Source organism: Callospermophilus lateralis, chromosome 1 (genome assembly GCF_048772815.1).
Source record: "Callospermophilus lateralis isolate mCalLat2 chromosome 1, mCalLat2.hap1, whole genome shotgun sequence".
Lineage (NCBI taxonomy): Eukaryota > Metazoa > Chordata > Mammalia > Rodentia > Sciuridae > Callospermophilus > Callospermophilus lateralis.
Window position 1 is genome coordinate 20,944,656 of NC_135305.1, and position 24,250 is coordinate 20,968,905.

The 24,250-nt window shown below is 35.9% G+C and overlaps 1 protein-coding gene across 1 annotated transcript in view; it reads right to left on the minus strand.

Annotated features, from left to right (window-relative positions):
* Positions 1-24,250, minus strand: part of Exoc4 (exocyst complex component 4) — a 787,478-nt gene that overhangs the window by 652,176 nt on the left and 111,052 nt on the right. Inside the window, exons 6-7 of the mRNA XM_076833103.2 lie at positions 23,384-23,627; positions 5,803-5,977 (exon numbers count right to left, since the gene is read on the minus strand). Coding sequence (XP_076689218.2) covers positions 5,803-5,977; positions 23,384-23,627 — 419 coding nt within the window. The remainder of the gene's footprint in view (positions 1-5,802; positions 5,978-23,383; positions 23,628-24,250) is intronic.

The following is a 24,250-nucleotide window of genomic DNA, read 5'->3' on the forward strand; positions in this document are numbered from 1 at the left end:
TTTAGGAGAAGGATCTTAACTGAAGTTTTAAATATTAACTGAATTCTGGGCTGGGGCTGTGGCTCAGCATTAGAAAACTTGTCTCATGTGTGTGAAGCACTGAGTTCAATTCTCAGCACCATATATAAACAAATGAATAAAATAAAGGTCCATCTACAACTAAAATAAATATTTTTTAAAAAAATGTTAACTGAATTCTCCTCAATGTGCAGCACGCTATCCTCTGGGAAGACAGAACAAACATTTTAGGAGCAAGCACCTTTCTGAGTACTCAATGGCATGGCTAACAGCATGGCTTTACTATGTCACCCAAAATGAGGCCATGAGAAGTTTTAAAGGCTGAAAATGAAGAGAAACTATTTCTGCAAGAATACTCTCTAGCCCAGAATTCTGAAAAGAGGCTAATTTTACTTTAAGGTAGGGAATCCTCAGCTAGCCAAAATAGAGAATAAACTAAGAATAACCCAGTTCCAGATCTGGATTCAAAATAGAAATTACATGTCCCCTTGAAAATCTCCTGCAGGTCATGGAGAAGTAGCAATAATTTTTGTGGCTTTTCTTACTTGACAGCAAAACTTTCAGTTCTCTCTGCATGAGGTTAATTCTGTCACTATTTAAACATTTATGTGGCAGTTAACAAAAGTAACATGATTTTACATTCTGTCTGTTACTCTCTGGAAAAAGAAATCAAGACACTAAAAAAGTGAAAGGATTTGTTCTGGGAGACACTGTTAGTGGTAAAGCAGGTAAAGAGAACCCACTACTTCCATCTGTAAATACTGCTGAGCACACTAAGGGGTGTACGTTTTAACCAACAATGGCCAAGTTGACAGTTTTGTTTTGAAATGAGATATGAAAAAAAATAGATATTTTCACAACGATAATGCCAGGAGGATGAGTTGGTTCCAAGTAATCCTCTTATTTCCTTTTATGTAGAATTCCACAAGAAATGAAAATTTTGTTTCTGGTGTACCTCAGCCTCATATACACGTGAAAACGTGTAGCCAACAGTATGACGGGCATGTCATCAAGTAGGTGACATTTTGGAAGGTGCTGCTGCTGCTGCTCAGAAGGGCAAAAACATGTATTTCTATTATCACAGTTTCAAAAGAGTGAAAACCGAAAAAGGAGTGCAATGGTGTGTGGTCACAGGGCTGACACCAGGAGAAAACTGTGACACCTTGTTACTATGATAGCTCTAGCCTTGTCTCCTCACTGTGTCTCCAGACGCAAACATGCTGAGACAAATGAGCCTTCCAACTAAAGGACAGTTCTGCCTGCCAGGGAGAGCCCAGGTTCTGGATGAGAAAAAATGCTCATCTCTAAAAGATCAAGAATAACTTCCTTTGCCTAAATTTAATATACAAAAGAACACTTCAATTCTTTTCAGCAAGAAATATTTTTCATTTAAAGAAACACTGAGATTCAAACACTGAGATTTCTAACTCCGTTCATCGTGTGATCTTATTCTTTTCACCCATGCTGCTATATGCTTAAAGCAGGCATCTACTGTTCCTGATTATTTTGTCCTCCAGGAATAATATGAAACCTAAAAATCAACCCTCCAATAAGTATATAAAACTAAATTAGTCCTACGCAGAAAACTATATGGAAACTTGAACAAAACTCTCTGTCCTAAACCTGCATGTAGGAAAACACTAAATATTTCGTAGCCGAGGATTTCCTGTGCTGTTACTTGTATAAGAGATAACTAATGATGAATTTAATAGAAACACACTACTGCAGGCTCTCCCTACTTTATTGAAGTAAGCTCTCTTTCTTTTGTTCATTCTATTCCCCAGTACTTAGCAGATAGTTGCTCCAAATAATTTAACATTAAACCATCATTAAAATATCTGTCTTATTAGAAACCAAACTGACAACTCTATCGTTTTACAGATTTTTTAAACACTCTTGAAAGGTTTAAAAATCTTATACTTTTCATCTATCTGTATCTTTAAAGTATGTCTTTTAAACCCCCAATGAGAAATCTGTATTAAAAGGGGAGAGCATATTTTTTCAAAACTGCCACTGTCAGAAAAGAAAAAGAAACTGAGCGTGGTGGCACTCGCCTGAAATCTCAGCAGCTCCGGAGGCTGAGAGAGGAGGATCTCAAATTCAAAGACAAAAGTGAGTCACTAAGCAACTCAGTGAGACCCTGTCTCTAAACAAAATACAAAATAGGGCTTGGATGTGGCTCAGTGGTCAAGTGCCCCTAAGTTCAATTTCTTCTGAAGAAGAAAAAAGAAAAGAAAAAAAGAGAGTAGAAATATTCAAGTTGAAAGGAAACTAAATGTAATACCTGCTCCTATGTTGATTTCTCTACTAAAGGAGTAAAAAATCTGCTCTATCAAATGTTATTTCACAAAACTAGAAAACAGTAGTTTAGATAACAGCTGTCAATTTTTCAAAGAAAAATGTGTGTATGCGCATGTACATACAGAGAAAGCAACTGATCAAGTGGTAAATTGCTAAAAATAGTTAAATCTAAATAAGGAGGTATATGGGTATTCTTTGTACTATTCTTACAACTTTCCAAAAATTTCAAAATCGTTTAAAAATTAAAAAGTAATAAAATAACATAAAACGCAACTCTTGAAACTGCATGGCTGTGTCTTGCTTTTTATTTTGTTTTTAATCCTGGATGATCTCTGGTTTTTTGCAGTATTCAGTCATTTACATTTAATGTGATTTTTTATATGTCTAACATCTTGCTATTTGTGTTCTATCTTATCTATCTGTCCTTATCTCTTCTTTTTTCTTTGTTCTTTTTTCTTCCTTTCTTGCTCTCCTTTGGATTAAACAAATATTTATTCAAAATTAAATTCAATCCCCTCTATTGGCTTTTTAACAATATCTCCACTTTAACGTTTTAGCATGCCAGGAATCAAACTGTGCATCCTTAACCTATCCTCGTTTCTACCCTGACCATTACACCCCTTCACATATGATGTAAGACATTTACAACTCTGCAATTTCATTTACCCTACTCTACTGTCCTTTATGCAATTACTGCCACATCACTTTGTTCCAAATATATTTAAAAAAACACATATTACTATTGTTTTTACTTTTAAAATTCCATTAAGGAAAGATAAAGAATTAAGAAATGAGAATTTTTGCTCATATATTTGTCTTTATGGATCTCTTTAAATTTTTCTTCTAGATCTGAGGTACCATCTGGTATAATTTTCCTTCAGTTTGAAAAACTTTCTACATTTCTTTAAGTGCAGGTACAAAGGCAACAAATTCTTTCAGCTTTAGTTCACTTGAAAATGTATTTATTTTTATCTTCATTTCAAAGGATATTTTCAGTTGAGAACAAAATTCTAGATTGACAATTTTTGGTGTTTCAAACACTTTTAAGATGACGTTCATTGATTTCTGGCTTGCATTGTTTCTCATGAGAAGCCAGTGATAATTTTTATCACTGTTTCCCTATAGGCAATGTGTTGTTTTTTCCTTTGGATATTTCTAAAGACTTCTTTTCTTTGATTTTGAGCAACCCGATAATGATGTGTCTAGGCGCTGATTTTCTTTGTGTTAATCTTTCTCGGGATCTGATAAGTTTCTTGGATTTGTGTGTGTATATTTTTCAACAAAATTAAAAATTTGGAAGCCATTATTTTTTTCTGATATGTTTCTGCCCTAATTTATCTGGCCCTTATTCTTCTATATCTGTACCAACACAACTGATAGGCTGTACAATAATGTACCAGAGCCTCCTATGACTTTGTTCACTTTTCTTTTTGGTCTATTTTCTCCCCATACTTTGGTTTGCAGTCTATACTGATCTAACTTCAAGTTCACTGATCCTTTCTTTTAGAATATGCAATTTGCTGTTAAATCCATCTGGCAAATTTTTTATTTGAGATACTAATTTTTATCAAATTTTAAAATTTTGCTTATGAATCACATTTTCTTGCTCTTTCACAAGTGTAATAATTATATGCATTGTAGACATTGTAGATGCATCATTATTGAGAATTCAGATTATGTTGTCTTACTTTAGAGAGAGTTTTGGTCTACCAGGCAGTTAATTTACAGGTAGATCAGGCTGATCTCAAGAGAACATGTTTTGGGGATTTGTTATATGAATCTGCAGTAAACTTTCCTCAGTGGCTAGAATAACCTTGGTCCTAAAGCATGATCTGTCTGAAGTCACAGCTGAAAGCACAGGGCATTCTGCAGGTTCTCCCACACTAGATGGTCTGAATTACAACATTTCTGACCATTTTGCAGCTTCTTTTGAAATCTCTGTTCAGCTCAAATCCCACAGTAGCTGTTTTCTACTAAGCCATGTTGTGTTGCTCAGCTTCATAATAAACCCAAGGGTTCAATGGCACTCATTTATAAATTTTGAAAGGGCTCCTTCAAATTGAATGCAATTCTCTGCTCTCCAGGATCCCAACCCACACATTCCAGCTGCCTCTAGATCCTTCAACTCCAATCTCTGCTCAGATAGTCTGCTGCTATCTGGACTTCATTTCCCTATGACATAATTTGGAAAAGTACCCCCAGGAAGAAGCAGTGATAAACATGAAGCTCCCCTCATGTGTTTTCTCTCTGCTGTCTGAGTCTAACCAGTTTTACCTTTGCTTCCAGCAAGAGGAAACTTCATCACGGCCAGAACCAGAAGCTCCTAATGCTATTTATATTTGAAAAAAGCTTAAAAATCTATTATTTTATCCTAAAAATAAACTGCATAAAAAGCACATATTCATTCCATATGACAGATTATCAAGTCAAGATATAAAATATTGAATCACCAGCCTCCAGCCCATAAAGATATTTAATTCAATAAGTAAATATTCATCAAGCACCTACTATGGGTACAAGATAATTGACATATTGGTAAAAAAAAAAAACTCAGAAAATGTAATTTCAAACCATATTTCTACTGAACCATCATCAATAAAGCAAATGCACTATACAAAAAAAAAATCTAATGAATGAATAACCAAGAATCAATCATTCAATCCACCGAGAGCATGCCTATATTCTCAAAAATGACTACATTTTATATTCATGATTTATTTTTTACTGCAAAGATTCCTATTTGCCATGCAAGTAATTTCATTCCTACATAGTTATATTTTTCAATTTCCAACATATACTTAATTTTTTTCCTATTAGTAGGTACTACTTAACTGAGTCATTTCTATTTAGCTATTTCAAACTTGCTTCAGCTAACTCTTAATTGCATTTCTAATTTTCATCTGGCCAAATCAAGTATATTTTTCTGGAAAGAAAATACAGCACAGTTTCTAAATGCCATCTCAGCAGTATCATACCAAACAGTAATATAATTCCTCTGATCTTCAACAGATCAAAGTGATACATTTATATCTTACAGATTTATTCTCTTCTATCAGAATAAGCTCTTAACATGTCATATAGCCCAAAATATGCAAAAGGTGACTGTTAGAAAATAGTCAATACAAATAAGTGCATATGTTTTTATGAAATGGTGTTTAAGCGTGTTTTAATTTTTTACCTTATATATACCTAATTCCAGTAAAGAAAAATATAATACAACAGAAAGCATTATACTATACATCTTGGATTGATACAAATTAACAATCTGTTCTTATTTTAAAAGTTAGGCAAAAAGAAACTGTTAAATGGCCTTCTGAAGATGGTAAAAGTTAATTATATCAGCAGTTTCCCTTTTAAATGGAAGCACTACTTTCTCACTGTTTGTGATTCTTAATGTAGTGTTTTAGTTGACTGATTTATTACTATTGTTGCTCTAAACTGCTGTCCTAAAACAAGATGACACCCTTTGCAAAAATCCCGTACCTGTAGCACATCTTGGATCTTCACCCACACATCTGCCATATCATACAATTTGATTTCTTCCTGTTGAGTTAGTGGATTCCCGACAGAGTCCTGCAGGTATCCCAGGACCACAGAGTGTGCAGCGGCTACAGCATTAAATTTGTCAAACAGCAGCTCCAGCAGCTCTAGAAGCAATCTAGTTACAAAACAAAATACAGATAAATAAATAACATTTACACAAACACACAAACATGCAAGCATGTTGATGGATGGTTCATACTGGTCTATAAGAAAAACATCAGGTGTAGTAAAGTCAAATAACATACTTCAACATAAACAGCATAAATATCACACTTCAACAGATTTGATTTCAAACAGTGGCATATTCTATACAACTTAAAAAAAAATACTTTTCTAAGCCTCAGTTACCTTTGCTACAAAACGAAAATAATTTAAGAATTTAAAAATCAATTATAAAGTCCCTAAAGTAGCAATAGAAGCTCAATGAATGTTTGTATCCTTTTTAATGTATTTCAGTGATTACAATTCTACCACTCTATATTCACCCAGGCAGCTTCTCCAAGGAATTCAGGCAATTTCTTCAGACAACAGCTCAGATGTTGCACAGAATATGCTATTCCCTAGCAATAAATTGGGTACTTTGGTAAGGATTCTAATCCTTTTAGTCATGGAAAGCCGTGCTTACTACCATTCAAATATATGGCCTAAGGTGCCTGAAAAAAAAAATACACACCTGCCAAGCAATCTGACTTTCACTACAGGGAGCAGCTTAGGCATCCGCATTATCTCATTTATCATAGTGAGATATGCTGGACACATATTATTACATCGATTTTATATACTCAAGGACACAAAATGAGGTGCAAGGCAGCTGGGCCTAGAACAAAAGTTGATTTCTGTGTCAGGGCATTTAGCCACCTACCTGTCACTACCATACTAGAATGCAGATTGTGTATTTAGAGATACTACAGAGCTTTAGGTCAGGGTACAAAGCAATTCTTCTACCACCAAGACATATAGCTTCACTGATCACCCAAGTCTAGAATCTCCATTTCCTCCTCTGAACTTGCGTAGTATTTTAATCCATTTTTATGGAACTTATCATATATGGCTCACATATGTGGCTCAGTAATTGCGGGTCACATTTATTCATATACAAATATTTTACTGCCCTTCTCCATTATTAATCTTTCAGGGTAGGCACTGTCTTACATGTCTCTGGTATATTCAGGAGCACTTAGCAGTGGTTAGCAATTATTTTTTTAACTAATTTCCTGTATATACCGTGAGAAAGTATCAAAAAATCTTAGATTTTGAGCTTTATTATATATTTTATGGCTCTCAGTTCAGAGCTCCTGAACAGACTGGTAAATCTACCAGTAAAGTACAAAGAAATAGCGAAAGAGCTTGACAGAATGCCAATTAACAAGATGGTGTTACCATAAATAATAGAGGGTATCTACCATCTCATCAAAACGTATAGCATATTATCTATTACTATGGCTTCTTTACTGCCCAGTTATTGTAATTAGTATGCCAATATGTTGGTCCATAATTATCTTATGACAAAACCCTAATATCTATTGACATCATAGTTTAGATGAGACAGAAACAGAATTTATGTAGTACTGCTACTCTAGAACACATACTTAAATCTTGAAATTATACACCTTTTGACTGATAATTTAAAATATCATTTTTCATATTTATACTCATATTTCTAAGAAAATTACTCTTTCTCGTCTGTGTTATTGGAGAGCGACACAAATATCAGCAGACAAAGGTACAAAGTACAGGAAGATACGACTAACCAGAACAGCTGAAATAGTTAATATGGTGCCTGGAAATAATTGTCATAATAATAAAAATAACAAAACTGGAATTACACATAGTAAATATCCAGTTAAGAGAAGGTTCTACTTTTCAAATAAAGATTATGATAAGTATATAAGACTGTAGTTTCCAACTATAAATCTGCAGGTCATATCTATTTTTCAGTGGAAGGCAGCAAAATAAGAAAAATAAAAGCAATATATTGACTTTTTGCTAAGTTAAATTTATTTAATTTTATATTTTTAGCACTCTCTCAGCAGAGAAATCTCAGTTATTTTCTGTCATAATGGTAGTTATGTTGCCAAATGTCCTTACTTGACAAAATTAAAATTTAATGACCATATGTTATAGTCAACACTTTTTGAAAGCACTTTGATCCGTGACATTCAGAAGCCTGAAGCCCAGTAGTGTGCAACATCCCAGTGGCTCAAAGTTCTAGGTACTGGACTGTGACCTAGCAATAAAGTAGAAAACAATGGAAGAGCAGTGGCTCCTCTAAATGAAGGGGTGCTGCTGTCTGGTTATCTTGGGGCCCCTAAGCTCCATGACTGCACACCTTATCTGTCAGTTAAGGAGAAGAACAGCTTGACAATGCTCTAACAGAGTCGTGCTCCATTTAGAAAAGAGACCAGTGGACAAATGAAGCGTAAGATGAGATTCACGGTATCCAGCAAAATCATGGAAATAGAGATCCTAGATAAAATGCAAACACAGTGCCAGCTTCAGCTACTGCTGGAGGCTCAAGGTCAAGACAGGCCTGTGTCTACAGAGGCCATCACAGCCTAGGAAACAGGGAGGGACTTAAGAAGATACAGGCCAGACACGAGGAGTATGCACTGGAGTTCTACCTATGTAAGACATTCACCCACTTTAATAGGAGGGAAGCTGGCTTCTGCCTTATCACAAAGCAATCATAATAGTAATAAAACTGTAGTTCTGACAGTAAAATTAAAAATATTTCTACCCCAGATGATACCATCAACAAAGTGAAAAGGCAATTCATGATACTGAAGTAATGATTTTCAAATCACACAAGACCTGATGAAAGACTAGAAATGAGAATACCTAAAAACTCCTAACTTGTAATAAAGACAACCAAATTTTAAAATGGACAAAGATTAGAATATACATTGCTGCAAAAAAGAAAAACATAGCAACATATATATAAATATGAATGGCTAATAAGCAACAACAAGATGCTCGAAAACATTAGCCATCAGTAAAATGCTAATCAAATCAAAATGATATTGCACTTTGATATACCAGATAGCTATAATCAAAAGACAAAAAGTGTTGGTGAGGTTGTTGAGAAATTAGAACTTTCATACAAGACTGGTAGGAATAGAAAATGGTACTGCCACTGTGGAAAAAGAAAATAGAAATTAAAGACTTCCATTCTTTTCCAGAACTGATGCTTCCTAGACCTTTAATTATGTGGGGCAGGGTGGAGCCTCAACTTCTCCAGAAGTCTCCATCTGTAAGAGCAAAGAATCAGTACCTGTTCTAGGTGCCTCACAATACTGCCAGAAAGATACAATTTTAAAATGAACAGAACTAGTTGAGATAATGGTGTAATATTAGAGAAAGCAGCAGGTTCAGAATTTCTTTTTCTTTTCAGTGGCTTGAGCAACACTGAAGATGATGGTTACTTTTCCTAGGAGGGAGTGAAGGAGGGAATAATAATGTCAAGATAGAAGTTTGGGTTTAGCCCTGGGTATGTTAAGTTTAAGGTGTTTTGTCCTTAGGTACTTGGGTATGCAAGTCAGGAGCTCAGGAGAGAGACTGATAACTGGAAATTATAGAAGTATAAATATTTGAGAGGATGAGATCACTCAGAGATAATATGCAGAGTAAGAAAAGCAGGCAAGCCAGGACAGAGGCGACACTGTGGGAGAAGACAGCAGTAAAGGATGGTTAGGAAGCAGCTAGGGAGGAAGAAGGAACCAAAGGAAATGTGAAGACAAGGGAAAAGAGAGTATCATCAGAGTCAAGGGTATGTAGAGGTCAGCTAAGGGAGAAAGAGAAATGTACAACTCACAGGTCCCCAGGGAACTGGGCAAGAAAGATTCCAGTAGAGATTTGGAAGCTAAGGAGTGAATGACTAATAAGGAAAAGTAAACCAAGGTCAATCTCAAGCTTTGCAAAGGCACAATGTTCCTCACCAGCATGTGCACCTTAAAAAAGGAAAAGTAAGAAGATGTTCCCCTAATGCATCAAAGAGATTAGAAATCACCCAAACAAACAGGACCAAGTCCACACTAGTATGGCCCAGTTTAAAGCCACCAGAAATAAACTGAAATATGTCATTAACATTCATATACACTCTCCATCTGCCCACACACAACATAAGATTGTGAAAACAAGTGTGTTTGCCTTTAGCTGCAGAGACACCCAGGATTAACTAAATACAAAAAGCCCTACTAAAACTGTTCTCCACCCACTCCCACTGCAAAATATTAAATAAAAGAAGAAATAAAACATTATATTGCAGTTAGCTCAGCTGCTTAAATCCAGTTTAGATCAAGGTTTTCACCACTGATCTAAAAGACAATAGAGCAGGCAAGATCATTAAATTACCTGACAATTCCTTAAGCTGAATTGAATTAGGAAAGGCCTCTTACAGGAATAGGCCTAAGAATCCTGAGAGCTCTGGATTTCAATTAACTGAAATTTCTACCCTTCAGAAAAAAGTAACACATACACATGCCCCTCTCATAGGTTATTTCTAGAGACATGAAACAGTATACAATAACATGCTATACAGCATCACAAAGGTAAATATTAACCCTGGGATGGCAAAATGGTAGCAAGAGATGGTATAAAGCACTGACTTAGAAACCTAGCCTTGAATACTAGCTCTCTGCAAACAGCCCTATGACTTTCAATACATGTTGGGATTGAAATCTAAGATTCCTCAATCACAATTCCCTACTCACAAATTGATTGTCAAGGCTGTATGCAAAAAAAAAAAAAAAAAAAAAAAAAAAAAAAAAAACCACATGCAAATGTATACTTTTAAAGAAATCTAAAAGTAACAATAGATTTCAGAAACTTTAACAGCCACCATCTAGAGGGCAAAGGCGGAGGTGAGCATTACCCCAGATGTTCCTAGCACCTACCGCATCTCAGTCCTTCCCACAGCTTAGTTAGTAAAGTCCTGCTTATACTTCATAACATAGTTATAAAAACCCCGCTTTACGTTAGTAGAATTTGAGTCTTTGTGTTCCTATGAACTTCTTTCAAAAAAACAAAAAAACAGATCATTACAATGATTTTAGTGGAGTGGCAAAATATTGGTGTGTATATTCTCCTAGACATGAATGTGAAGAGAGAGTACCAACTTCATGCTTCTTTGTTACCACACCTTTCTGCCAACACATGGCTCAATGTATAGAATGGAAAACACACTTAAATTCCATGGGCAACTGAGTTCACAAGTAAAAGAGTGAGCAAGGAAGGATAGAAGTATTAGGAGAGATCTGGTATTCAAGATGCAATCTGGGGTCTTGCCTCTCATGGGGCAGACAGCTAAAGCTGTCACAATGCAGGGGACCCTAAGAAAGTAAAGCCAAAATGAGATGATCAGGTAACAACAACGAAGATGACAACCATTACATATGAGGACAACAGCAATGACAAGTATAGGAACGATAGTCACATTTTAGTACTAATTGCTCACAAATGCCAGGTTCTGTGTTAAGTGCTTTATTTGGATTACCTCATTTAATCCTCATGACCACCTTATGAGGAAAACATTACTTTCATCTCCATTTTATAGACAAGGAAACTAAAGCTCAGAGACAAGAAGAGAACCAGGACACAATTTTAGAGAATGTCCCTTTTTAAGGCTATTACGAAATAAAGAATAAGAAATATTCAACTCTGTAGTACTTGGGAGAGTAGAGAGAGTATCAACAAAACTGTCTACACTGCCTCGATCTTCTTACTACAAGCAGGTTATCACACCAGGTCTACTAATAAATTATCTCTTGCAAAAGTCCCAAATAAATATTTGGCTCAGGTATACCCTCTCTGGTCCCTTTTTGGTGCTGGGGATCCAATTCAGGGCCTTGTGCTTGCTAGGTGAGCACTCTACCTCTGAGCTCTATCCCCAGCCCACTTTGGTCTTTAATCGACAAGGTGCAGGCCTCTGTCCTCTGGCCTCTCCCTTCTTTGTCAAACACTGTCTTCCACGGGCCTCACAACCCAGATACTTCTGTTTTCTTCCCCCTCTCTAATTGCTCCCTTTCAAGAACTTCATTCTCCGCCAGTTCCTTACGTGCTAGGAATTCTTCTCCAGGCTCATATTTTCTTCAGGTGAGCTCATCCATCATTTCCATCTGCTACTGCCTCCAAACACGTCTCCCAGCATGATCATTCTCCTGGACTGTAGCCCTCAAACTTGACACGACTTCACTGGAACCCATCATCTCCTTCTCTACTTCTACCTGTTCCCTACAGCAATGATTGGTTCACTTATCTCAGCAAACAATCCTCACCTTCCCTTCTCCCTCATGTCCATCTCGGTCCCCTTCGTCTACCTCTTCTCTGTCTCTCAACGGGCCTGCTTCTTCCCAGTGCCATTGTTATCCTCAGAGCTGGCCTTATCATCTCTCCCCAAAGTTCCTAAAACAACCCTCAACCCAGTGTCCTTTCCTCTAGTCCTTGACTCTTTCTGTCCAGACTGTCAACTCATGAGGATAAGAACTGTTTCTAACTGACTGATGCTTGTCTGTATTCCAACATGCGTCATGAGAGCCAGCACAGGACAGGCAATAAATGAGTATTTGAATGAAGGAATAAAAAATGAACTCTAGAACAAGGGGACAGGCCCGATCACAGATGTACGTGCTGAAGAAATAAATGTTAATTATAATCTCTCATAATAACAAAATATTTTACACAAAACTATAGTCTCAAAAAGGTAACCTTACCAACATAAAGATGAGAACATAAAGTAGTTACAAGCTGAAAGACAAGCTTTCACAGCTGACTTTGATAACACCACAGTAAAATGTATTTTATGCAAAAAATAGAAACGTGTTAAGATGAAAAAAGCATTTGTTCTTTAAACACACATCCAATTACCTGGCAGGCTTTAAAAACAGCCATAAATAAAACATTATTTACTCTCCCAGAGCTTCTACCAACTTCCTACCCGCAGACATCCTACAAATCTCAAGTGCCACCATGAAGAAAAGCAGAGGGCTAAGAATAGAAAGTTAAGAATGGTCACATGCCCAAGGCAAGAAGTGTGTATGGTATAACTTACATCATCAAGCTGTGAAAAATGTTCAATATTTAAGGTGAGATAAAGACTATCTGAATCTAAATTTAACATCAGGGAACCTTGAATTAGTCATTTGGCTGGAAAACCCATGTTTGCAGCCAAGGAGCTGCCTCGCTTGGTCACGAAGCAAAGACATACACAAGGTAGAAAAGCAGTTCTGTTCTGTTCTACTATTTATCTGCTGAGACCTTAATGCCAACATTTTATATTTTCCCATTGACAGACAAAGGTATAACACAGAATATTTATTTCCCTACTGCTATGCTGTAAAAGGTAAGAAAGTACAAAGCTCAGACTTTATATGTCATATGAAAAAATAAAAGAAATCAATGATATCAAACTGATCTTCTTTTTCCTGCCTATACGTACAATCTGATTTTCATAACAAGCTCAGCTGACCTAGTATCTTTCTTTTCAAACAAGACATAAACTCCAGTTATCTTCAAGGTTATCTAAAACCTACTTTTAAGGAACAGAGATAAGTTTTAGCACTTATTAATAACAAACTTCATGTAAAAAGAAGTTACTATTTGAAGAATGCTGACTAATTCTCCATCTGCAGTATGAAAAGAACAGGAAAAAAATTATTAGCAATTCAGAATGAAACACAGCAAAAATAACAGGAACACTGTACCGGGTCCTGGCTCCATCTCTCCTCTCCTGAGTCACTTCCCTCCTTGACAAGTCAGGCTTCTGAGTGCTGGAGAGATGACCTGGAATAAACTGCTAATTCTGATGTGTGGCAAATTAGTGACTAAAATTAGATAATAAATTGAGGCCTTCTTTCCTTGAGTTTAAATATCAGTGTAATCCTTTTAAAAGCCTTTCTCTCATTGAGAAAACAGTACTTCATCCGTGTGAAACATTTAAAAAATTATCTATAAATCTACTTTCCAGAGATGACCAAAGTTAAGATTTTCAGTGCATATTCTTAGTACTTTGTTGCATATTACCCTTAGTATGAATGTCAAGGCCTCTAGAGGAATTGTTTCCGTAACTAAGTTTGAGTCTCAAGTGAGCTAATTAGAATCCATTTATTCTGTGGCTGCTGATCCCACTTCTTAACATGTCCAGTTATCTCTGAGATGCCTGCCATTGATCACAACAGGAGGTATGGGCAGGAGAATGGATATGTCTATGTCGGTACAAACACTGCCTTTTCCTGAGGAAAAACAAAAACAGGTCCAGGAAATGAGCTAGAAACATCATCTTTGCACAAAGCAAACAGCAAACTTCTACACACTGAAAAGAGATTTCTTTTAATCTTATTTCTCCACCAACAAGTTTTGTGAACTATCACATTGTTCCAGCTTTCACATTTCTTTGGATAAATCTGGGATTAATAATAATGCCCCTGTCTGTGTTGAGCCCAGTGGTGAGATGCACTCGGGTAAGATACCAGATGGCAGACTGCCTTGCAAAGCAGGAATGCTACAAAACTGACTGCAAAACTCTGTGATGTTCATGATGCTATAAAGAATGTTCTAAAACTTAAGCATGCATAAGAATCATCTAAAACAGAGAGTCCTGTGGGCCCTGTACCCAGAAATCCCAATTTAATCACAACTCCCCGACCCATAGGGACAACTTGCATTTCTATCTCTTGAGTAACACTAGTGCTATGAATCCTCAGATGCCACTGTGAGTAGAATTGAATCTTAAAGGAAAAAATAATCATGATTCAATTCTTCTAACTATATGTCTTCTTCACATCTTTCTCAGAAACTCATTTGTTAAAATTCTTGAGCATTTACTATGTGCCTAGACCTAACTCTGGCTAAAAACACAAAGATAACTCCCTTCTTACAAATTCACAGTCCAATCTAATTGGAGATTGTACTAAGAAATATGGGCCAGGAGTAAAAGGAGCCCAGATAATATGAAGTTCAAACAGAGACACAGGAGACGGCTTTAATCATGTCTGACACCACCCCCCGACACCACCAAGTGAAGAAATTAATTTGACACAAGTTCATTTGTTTTTGTAATGAAAAGATCCAGTGTCCATTTAAACTTGGATTACCTTTTATATTATGGAACTAATAAGTGCACAGAAAATAGCAAGAACAAAGGCAGCTCCTAGTATCTGCCAAAAAGATATGACCTGATGCAGCATAAAGGGTAACATCTACATAAAGTTATAACAACCCATGAAATAGACTTTATCTATTATCCCCTTAATTGGTCCCATCTCTAATTTCAACCTGCTGTAGTATGTAAAACAAAAGAATTTGAGAGCGGATTTTTTAAAAACTTGAATTTCAAGTATGAATCAAAGATTTAAGAAATGTCGTAGCTTTGGCCTATTCAAGATCCCTTTTTCTAGAGCTCACAAGCAAAGGACAATCTATAACTTCATGTTTACCAGATAACTATGAACATTATTTGTAATACTAATTCACCTCATATGTTATGGCGCTATTATCAATTAGTTAAGTCTTACAAGCATGTACGTATACTTGGGACTTCCATGGTAATGAATTGTGTATCTTAGTTAACAATTAGAGTAATAAGTCCCATATGTGAAAGAATTAATTCCTTTCATTTGTTTTTAAAATATTTCAGTGAAGCTGTGGAGGACGTGCGTAGTTAAGGAAGAGTGGGATTTCTTCTATATGTCCCTGGTTCATCCTATTCGTACCCTTCAATATTTAATGGTTGGGTGTATTTAAAGCATGTTCTCACTGATACGTGTAATCAAAAGTAGAGATTTAATCAAATGGAATCATAATCATTGAAGTTAAATTTACTTGCTTCCCGCTTGCTTTGATTCGAATTAACTACTCATCTAAATTACATCGAGGCCCTTCCTGATTCCAAGCATGTCCAGGTGCTACATGCAGAGCTTGGGAATGGCTACAAGAAGCCACAAGGACAAATGCCTGACCTTGCTTCAAAGCTGCTCTTAAATGACTTTTCTGTAAAATAAAATGACCAATTTCTACCAAGTCCTGCATTTCAGATACTTGGAGAAGAGTAACTAAATTAGAAAGAAGAGATGAAAGGAAATGCCACTTATATGAAAAAGAAACACATGTCTGACTCTAGACACAATCTAAAAGAGATCCTGAGAAATATTCCATTTAGTTCTCTTTCCATAAACACTGCACATATACCTGTGGACTGAGCCTTTAGATGTCCTCATGTATAAAACTGTTTAATGAGAATGCTCTGTTGCATCAGTATGTCCTTCTACTGAGTTATAGACTTCAAATTTTAAAAATATTTTTAAAGTATATTTTTTTTTCAAATTTTAGAACAATAATTCAATGGATTTTTTGAAAACCTATAACCTTCACAGGCTGAAAAACCCCAGGAAAAAGTTTTAGGAAATGAGGCAAATATCAACCTTGAAAAGAACCATGACTCTAAAGTAAATGATTCAGTGTTACAATTATTCAGCAAGCCTGCAACTGACCCTGACAAGGAAGTACATGGCAGATACACTGGTGAGGAAGGAAAGGGATGTACAACCCATTACTGTACAGTGTAATAACTGGCATATCTATGAAAGAGTGTGCCCCTCCTTCACATCCCAGATGTTCCAAAGATACACAGTAGCCCCTCCCCTTCATCAGCAGTTTTGCTTTCTGTGGTTTCACTTACCCGTTGTCAACTGTAGTCCTAAAGAATTAAATGGAAAATTCCAGAAAGAAACAAGTTTAAAATCATATGCCATTGAGATGAGCATACCCACTCTGTACACATTAGCTAGGCAGTAGCTATCTCAGTCATCAGACCAACTGTCATGGTATGCTCGTGTCCAGGTAACCTCTGCAAGTGGCCTGATGCCATGTCACACCCTATGTTTCTACCTCACTTTACCTCATCCTGTAGGCACTGTATCATCTCACGTTATAAAGGTGAGCATACTACAATAAGGTATTTTGAGAGAGAATGACCACATTACCGTAAATTTTATCACAGTATATTGTTAAATTTTTTTCTATTTTATTAATTATTGTTCATCTCTTACAGTGCCTAATTTATAAATTAAACTTCATCATAAATATTTATATGAAGGAAAAAACATAATATATGTTTGGTTTGTTACTCTTCATGGTTTCAGGCATCCACTGGGGGTCTTGGTATCTCCCCAGATAAGATGATATTACTGTAAATATAGAAGTTCCCCAGCTTACAATGGTTTAGAACCAATGGACAGTGTTGCAAAAGCAATATGCATTCAGTGGAAACCATTCTTCAAATTTCAAATTTTGTTTTTTTCCTGTTCTATCTTTCAAAGATAGGACAATACTGGCTGATGGGCAGTGGCAGTCAGCCATAGCTCCCATCAGCCACCCAACCAGCAGGATAACAACTAAATCTCCACAGTATTATGTTACTAGGCTATAATGTTCCGGTAAGTTAGGTGTATTAAGTGCATTTTTAAGATGATATTTTCAACTTACAATGGATTTACTGCAATAAAAATCATAAGTCAAGGAACATCTGCATTAAGAATGAGGCTATTTACATACTAAAAGGAAGTCTGGAAATGTTTATTTATAATCTAAGAATAGAGAAGACCTAAGTTTAACACATAATCCACAAGCTATAATTATAATAAAATAGAGCCTCATAAAAATAAAGCTAATATCTACATGGTCAGAAACATCACAAAGTCAAAGCACAATAAACTACGGAAAAGTTGTGAAATAAATCTAAAGAACTGATTTCCTAAATATATAAAGAGCTTTGGCAATTCAATAAAAGACATAGTAGAAAATAGACAATTTATCGAAAAAGAAATAAACAATACCTGAAGTTTGTAACTTTTAAGACATCAAACATCAAAAAAATAAAGGTAATGAAATAGTAAAGCACATTGTACCCATACTTTGCTTCATTATCATTTTCATGGCTGGTTTTATCTATATCTTCACCTGCTCTCAATTCCACTTATAATATTATATGTTTGGTTTGTTACTCTTCATGGTTTCAGGCATCCACTGGGGTTCTTGGTATCCCCACAGTTGCCTTACTTTATTACAGATATAACCCAGATATTACAACAAAATTTTTCTAAACAAATGAAAATTTAACTTACTCAGAAGAAAAATCCAAAACCATACTGAAAATATCATTTTTTACCTTTCAGATTGGCAAAGATAAAAACATTTGATAATACAATATGTTATCAGAGGAATATAGGAGCACTCAAACATTACCCATGACATGAAAAACCGCTATCATCTCTTTAAAAAAAAAAAAAAAAAAAAAAAGCATACTTGGCAGTACTCATCAAAATTTAATCAACCATAGAGGTCAGCAAACACTGTGAAAATGGCATATGGCAATGCTGGCCACTCTCCTCACATCTTACATGTCAATGCCATATTAACTGCACAAGTAGAAGAATAAATGGTAGGTGCTATCAAACAAATGGTACCTGACAACTGCAACTATTATACAACAATAATAAAAAGTTTCCTTACTTTATTATCAAAATAATAAAAGCAACTTCCTAACACCCAACTACCCATATTAGATAATATACCCAGAGTCATATGTTTTCATGACACGTGAAACACAGGCTACTTCCTAACACCCTCATACCCACACTAGATAGCAAACCCAGAGCCATATGCTTGTATGGCACACTTTGTCTATAGCTCTTATCATAATTTGTAACATTTATCTGAACATTCTCTGAGTAATGCTTTTCTTTAAATTCCATGAGGATAGGGACCATGTTTGATCTGTTTGGCACTTTAGTCCAGTGTCTGGTTCCTGGCAGACACTTGCTATGTGCAGAATTCATTTTTTCATTCAACAAATATTTGTTATAGGTCAGGTGGACACTGTGTTAGGTTGTGCAGGTATGGGGCTGAACAAGGTAGACTAGTTCTCATTTCCTTTCTAGGTTCAGTTGAAAAACTAACCACACACACACACACACACACACACACACACACACACACACATTAATTATTAAAAAAAAAAAAAAACTTAAATGTCCAGTTGGCCTACAAATAGGTGTTAATTTTCCCATACTAAAATTTACTTTAGTGGTGATTTAAACCCCCAGAGGCAGTTTCATTTATAATGATTTCTTCTGATTAAAATACCTTGAATATAAATTTAATTTTTAAGTAATAAATGTATTTAAATATATTTTATTATATGAAATTATTTTACATAATAAAATATATTTCAATATAACTTAATATATATTATAAAATAGGGGGAGGAATAAAACCTATAGCCTTGCTGCCCAAACACAATTACTTTAAGGATTAAAGTATTTCTTTCCTGTGTTTTCCATGAACTTTCTTATGCCACAGGAGCACAAAACAAGTAATTTCTCTGTTTTTCATAGCTGACATTCAATTTTCCTTCTTCATATAGAGGTCAATGGATATTGCAAAAAGATATCTCTGGCAGCTGTGGCTCCAACTCATTCAATTCTTTCCGCCACCTTTAAGACCAACAGTTTTACCAAAGTGGAGTGTGCCTTCAGCATCTCCTCATGTAATAATCTGTGTGTGTGTGTTGCTGGGGATTGAACCCAGGGCTTTGCATATGTTAGGCAAGCACTCTAGAATTGTGCTACATTCTCAATCCTTTTTATTTTGAGACAGGTCTCACTAAATTGCCCAGACTGGCCTTGAACTTGAAATTCTCCAAAGGAGGTGGGATTACAGGTGCCCGCCACACTCAGCCTCTGCAATGAAATAGTGCTTTCGCGTGTTAAACAGAAAAATAGATGGAGTGGTTAGCTGCCTTACAGATGACAACCATTCTCTTTCCCACATTCTACTCTCTTCCTATTCTTGACAAGATTTCACCACATCTTTGAGAAAGATTTTTGTTCCATCTCTTCCTCGAGCTTTTCTTATTTGCTAAATATTAGAGAACTTACAGCTTCTTTGCCACACACAAAAAAAGATATGAAAATATTCATGTTATAGATTTTTGGAAAGAATCAACAATTAAGCAATACAAGTTGAAGAAACTGGTTCTGAAGTGTTGAGGCTGCAGCCCACATTTGTCATCTGAAGCTGAAGACACCACCTTCCTTTCTGAGAAAACAATGGGTGGCAGATGACTCTGGTAGATTAGCAAAAGCATATATTACCCTAATTTTACGGAACTACTGATACTAGTAGTTGAATACATTCCTTTAACAGTAGGTAGAGGCTTATAGATACCAACAGATTATGAATGAACAGAAAAGATATGTCTCCTATGAAGAGACAATAGATAGCTTAGGAGACAAAAATAAAATAAAATCCTAAGTGGGTCACCAAAGTGATTTTTCAAAATATATTTTAGTTGTAGATGAACACAATTTTTTAATTTAATTTAATTTTTTTTGATGTGTTGATGAGAATGGAACCCAGTGCCTCATATATGCAATGCAAGCGCTCTGCCCCTGAGCCACAATCCCAGGTCCACCAAAGTGATTTTTAAAACTGGCTGAGGAAGATTTCTGGCTCTGTAGGAATTAAAGCAAGACAGAATTCATTATCCTAGTTTTTTCCATATTTCTAGCAAAATAACACACAACATTAATTCTCTCTACATAAAGACAAATGAAAAGAGGCCTGCAATGCCTCACTACCAGAATATATTTAACAAGACGTGGAGGAACAATGAAATTTTTAGGGAAAGTTACAGTACTGGTATCCTCCTTCAGAGAAGCATTTACATACTAATGTTATAGAACAGGCCATTTGCGGGGTGGGAGGGTAAGGGAATATGCATGTTAGCGAGATATCATGGTTTGTTTTTTTTTATGCTATGCTCCAACTTTCTTTAAGAAAAACAGATTCTTAAATCTTGAATAGTAAAACAATGATACAATGATAATACAAAAATAATAATACCAAGTGCTGCGATTCTACTTTTTTCTGAAATAAATGCCTCCCTAATGAAGTTCTGCACACACAAAACATCATGCAAGCTTCAAGGGATAATTTGACAATATCCTTTCTAAAATTCCAATCCACTAGAAGCAACAATGCTAATCACTTTTGAATGATTGTGATTAATTCAAAGGAATTAATTCCTGAGGAGTTTTAAAGCATTTAATAGCTCACAAGTACCAAAGACTAGCTCAAAATTATCAGTCATTTGGAATCCCAGCCCAAGAATTTAATCTTTGATCTCCTAACAAAGTGATTCACCCCAAATATTTGCCTTTTCTGTAATTTTTATCTCATAACAAAGAGTTTAGGCCTAAAATTTTTAAATTTGTATGTTTTATAAAATGGGATTATGTTACACATAAGAAGCTGAGGAAAACAGCACGTTCACTTGTTAGTATCCCATATACCCTGCCCACAAAAGCCTTTTAAAATATTGTCAAAAAAAAAAATATGAAACTTAAAGAGAGAGAGGTGGGAAAAAACCTTCTGCTGACTCATTCCTCACAGAGAAACATTTAGTATTTCCTGGGGCAGTGAGCTCAATTTCTACTTCTAGTGCTGCAATTTCCACTCGTGAATTCTGGAAAGGACTGAGGCAATAGAAGAGGAAGAGGTCAAAACCCTTTGAAAGACAGGATGTTTTTAAGAGTACTGTAATGAGATCTGCAGAAAAGGTATTGATCTGTGCCCTTTTGCTTTATTTCCAGTATATATTATAGTAATGCTATTTCCCTATGAAAGTTCAGCATATTTGTCCAGGGACTTGCAGCAACAGGGTAAATAACAAACCAGAATTTTAGAGTATTCATTAGTAAGGAGTCAAAAGGTGTTCATGGAAACCCAGGAACCAGGCAAAGAAAGAAGAAAAGTTCAATTTAGAATCATATCCTGACTTCTCTGAATCATAACATGAGTGATCAAAAACATGGAAACAAGAAGGCACCAGTCATGAACAAACAGGTATGTTCACACACACAGGTGTGTAGGTAGTGTGCGTATGGTGCTACTACACTAAACACCATTCAAATAACCTTGGCTACAGCTAGCAACCCTGTAACACAGATCACAAAGCCAGAATACAAAGTCAGATTTGCTTTCCAAAACCCATGCTCATCAATAATTTGCTGTAAAACATTGTGTGACTGGAGAGAGTGAGACAATAGTTTTTTCCACCAATCACAGTACTTCTAAATAAAGTTCACAAGGGAATTATTTTTTGAAGAGTTGTAAAGTACAATTAAAATCAATGTTATGTAGATACACAAAAGAATATAAAAAATATAAATAGAGTACCAGTTTTTCCACAAAAGTAAAATGTCTAAGGAAGTCTATACTAAATGAGCTATGATTGTTTCTCCTCAAATCTGCTTAACTTCTTTTAAAATTATTTAAAAGTACTCAGTACAATGAGTAGAATTTCCCTCACAGCATGTCAATAAGATGATGACTCCTCTACACATTGCCACCTCCCAGGGGCTCACACCATTGAGCAAACAAGAAGACACCCTCTCCTCTGACTTCTATTCTCAGGTGACACTGCCATTTCCACTCACGTTTTCCCTCCATGCCAAGTGCCCACCTGGTGTATGTGGGAGTTTGGGGACAGAAGTAGGGGCAGAAGGTGCTGGGGTTATGGCTCAGTGGTAGAGCACTTGTTAGCATGTGTGAGGCACTGGGTTTGATCCTCAGCACCACATAAAAATAAATAGATGGATAGATAAAGTAGAGGTGTTGTGTCCATCTACAACTAAAGGAGGGAAGGAAGGAAGAAAGGAAGGGAGGGAGGGAGGGAGGGAGGGGCAGAAATCCCTTTATAGTGAATCCTTGATTTTCCAGGAAAGCCCCAATTTCATAGATGACACTGGTCTAAAATCCAGTTTGACAAACATGATTGCACAGTGTATGATACTCAAAGAAAGGATCAGAATATAATCTCCACATTTTCTTTAGGAAACAAAAGTTATGAAATCCAAATTCTACTTATTGTTTTAAATAATTATAGGAATTCCTGAGACTTGATCTGCCTATTGGCCAATATCACCACATGTTAAAAAAGAAAGTCTGAGGCAACAGAAGACCAAGGACTTTAGAAACAAATGGACTTGTAACTGGACTCTACGACCAGCCTACTGAGCTATAAACTTAGGCTAATTACTTAGTCTCTGAGCCCCAGTTCTCCTAAGTATAAAATATGAGTAGTAATAACTAGTTCACAGAATTACAGTGAGAATCAAATGAGATAATATACGTAAATCACCTTGAAAACTGCTTAGTAGAATGTTCAATACCAGCTATGTTCTTTCAATTTCTTTATTCATTCAATGGCTTTGAATATAAACTTTTGTTAGATATGTCTGTAGCTTTCATTCAATGTATGTGAATAAGAACAATATGACTTAAAATTTCTCAACAGTAAAAAACAGACAGCTAAAATATGTCTAGTCAAGCTGTTTCACCCATGTTTGTATGAGATATAGTAGTCCAAGTTTCAGAAGATAATACCAAGATAAGTTACTTATGCTGTACCCTAGAAAATACCCAATAAATAAGAGTTATCAAAAACACAAGCGACACCTGCATCTACCTTGGCTGGTTCTCCACAGTGACGTTCTCTCCCCTCTGATAGCCACTGTCTGCCACCTGGGTGGTAGACCTCTTCACAATTTGCTTTAACTCCTGTTCTAAGCGCTCCTTGATAGCCTTCACAGTCTCTGGTATCTTCTTCAGTTTGGCCAGCCCTTTGATGAGGATACCCATAAAGAGGGTACTGTTCTCCTCTGGATCCAATTCCAAATCCTCCTTGAGATCCTGCAGGTTTATCTCCTTCACTGCAAAATAAACAATAATATTGATAATACTAGTAATACTTTTACATTATAAAATCCCAAAACAGAAGTCTAATAAATGAGATTACTCCTTTGATTCCTTCCTTAAAGGAATCAAAGATTGCTGCTGCTGTTGTTGTTAGGGTCTTTTTGTTTGATTGGTTGTTTGTTTGTTTGTTTATTTGGGGTACTGAGGACTGAACCCAGAGGCATCTTTTTTAACATATAAACATTTTAACATTTGTTGTTGTTACTTAACCACTGAGCTACATCCGCTACATCCTGAGCCCTTTTCATTTTCTATTTTGAGACAGGATCTCCTCACTTAGTTGCTAAGGGTGGTCTCAAACTTGCAATCCTCCTGTCTCAGCCTCCCAAGTCACTGGGATTACAAGTGTGCATCACCATACCCAGCTCAAAGATTTTTTTTTTCTTTTCAAACTTGTTTAATTTTAATCCGAATCATCAACAGGAAATAAAGGTTTAAAAAGGCATGTGTTTACTATTTCATTTTCCAAAGTTTCACAGTGAGTTTTGAGTATTCATTTTGAGTATTTAAACTCCACCTGAATTTTAATTTTGAGTATTTTATTAATGCAGGGATGAAATTAAAGAGAAAAGCAATA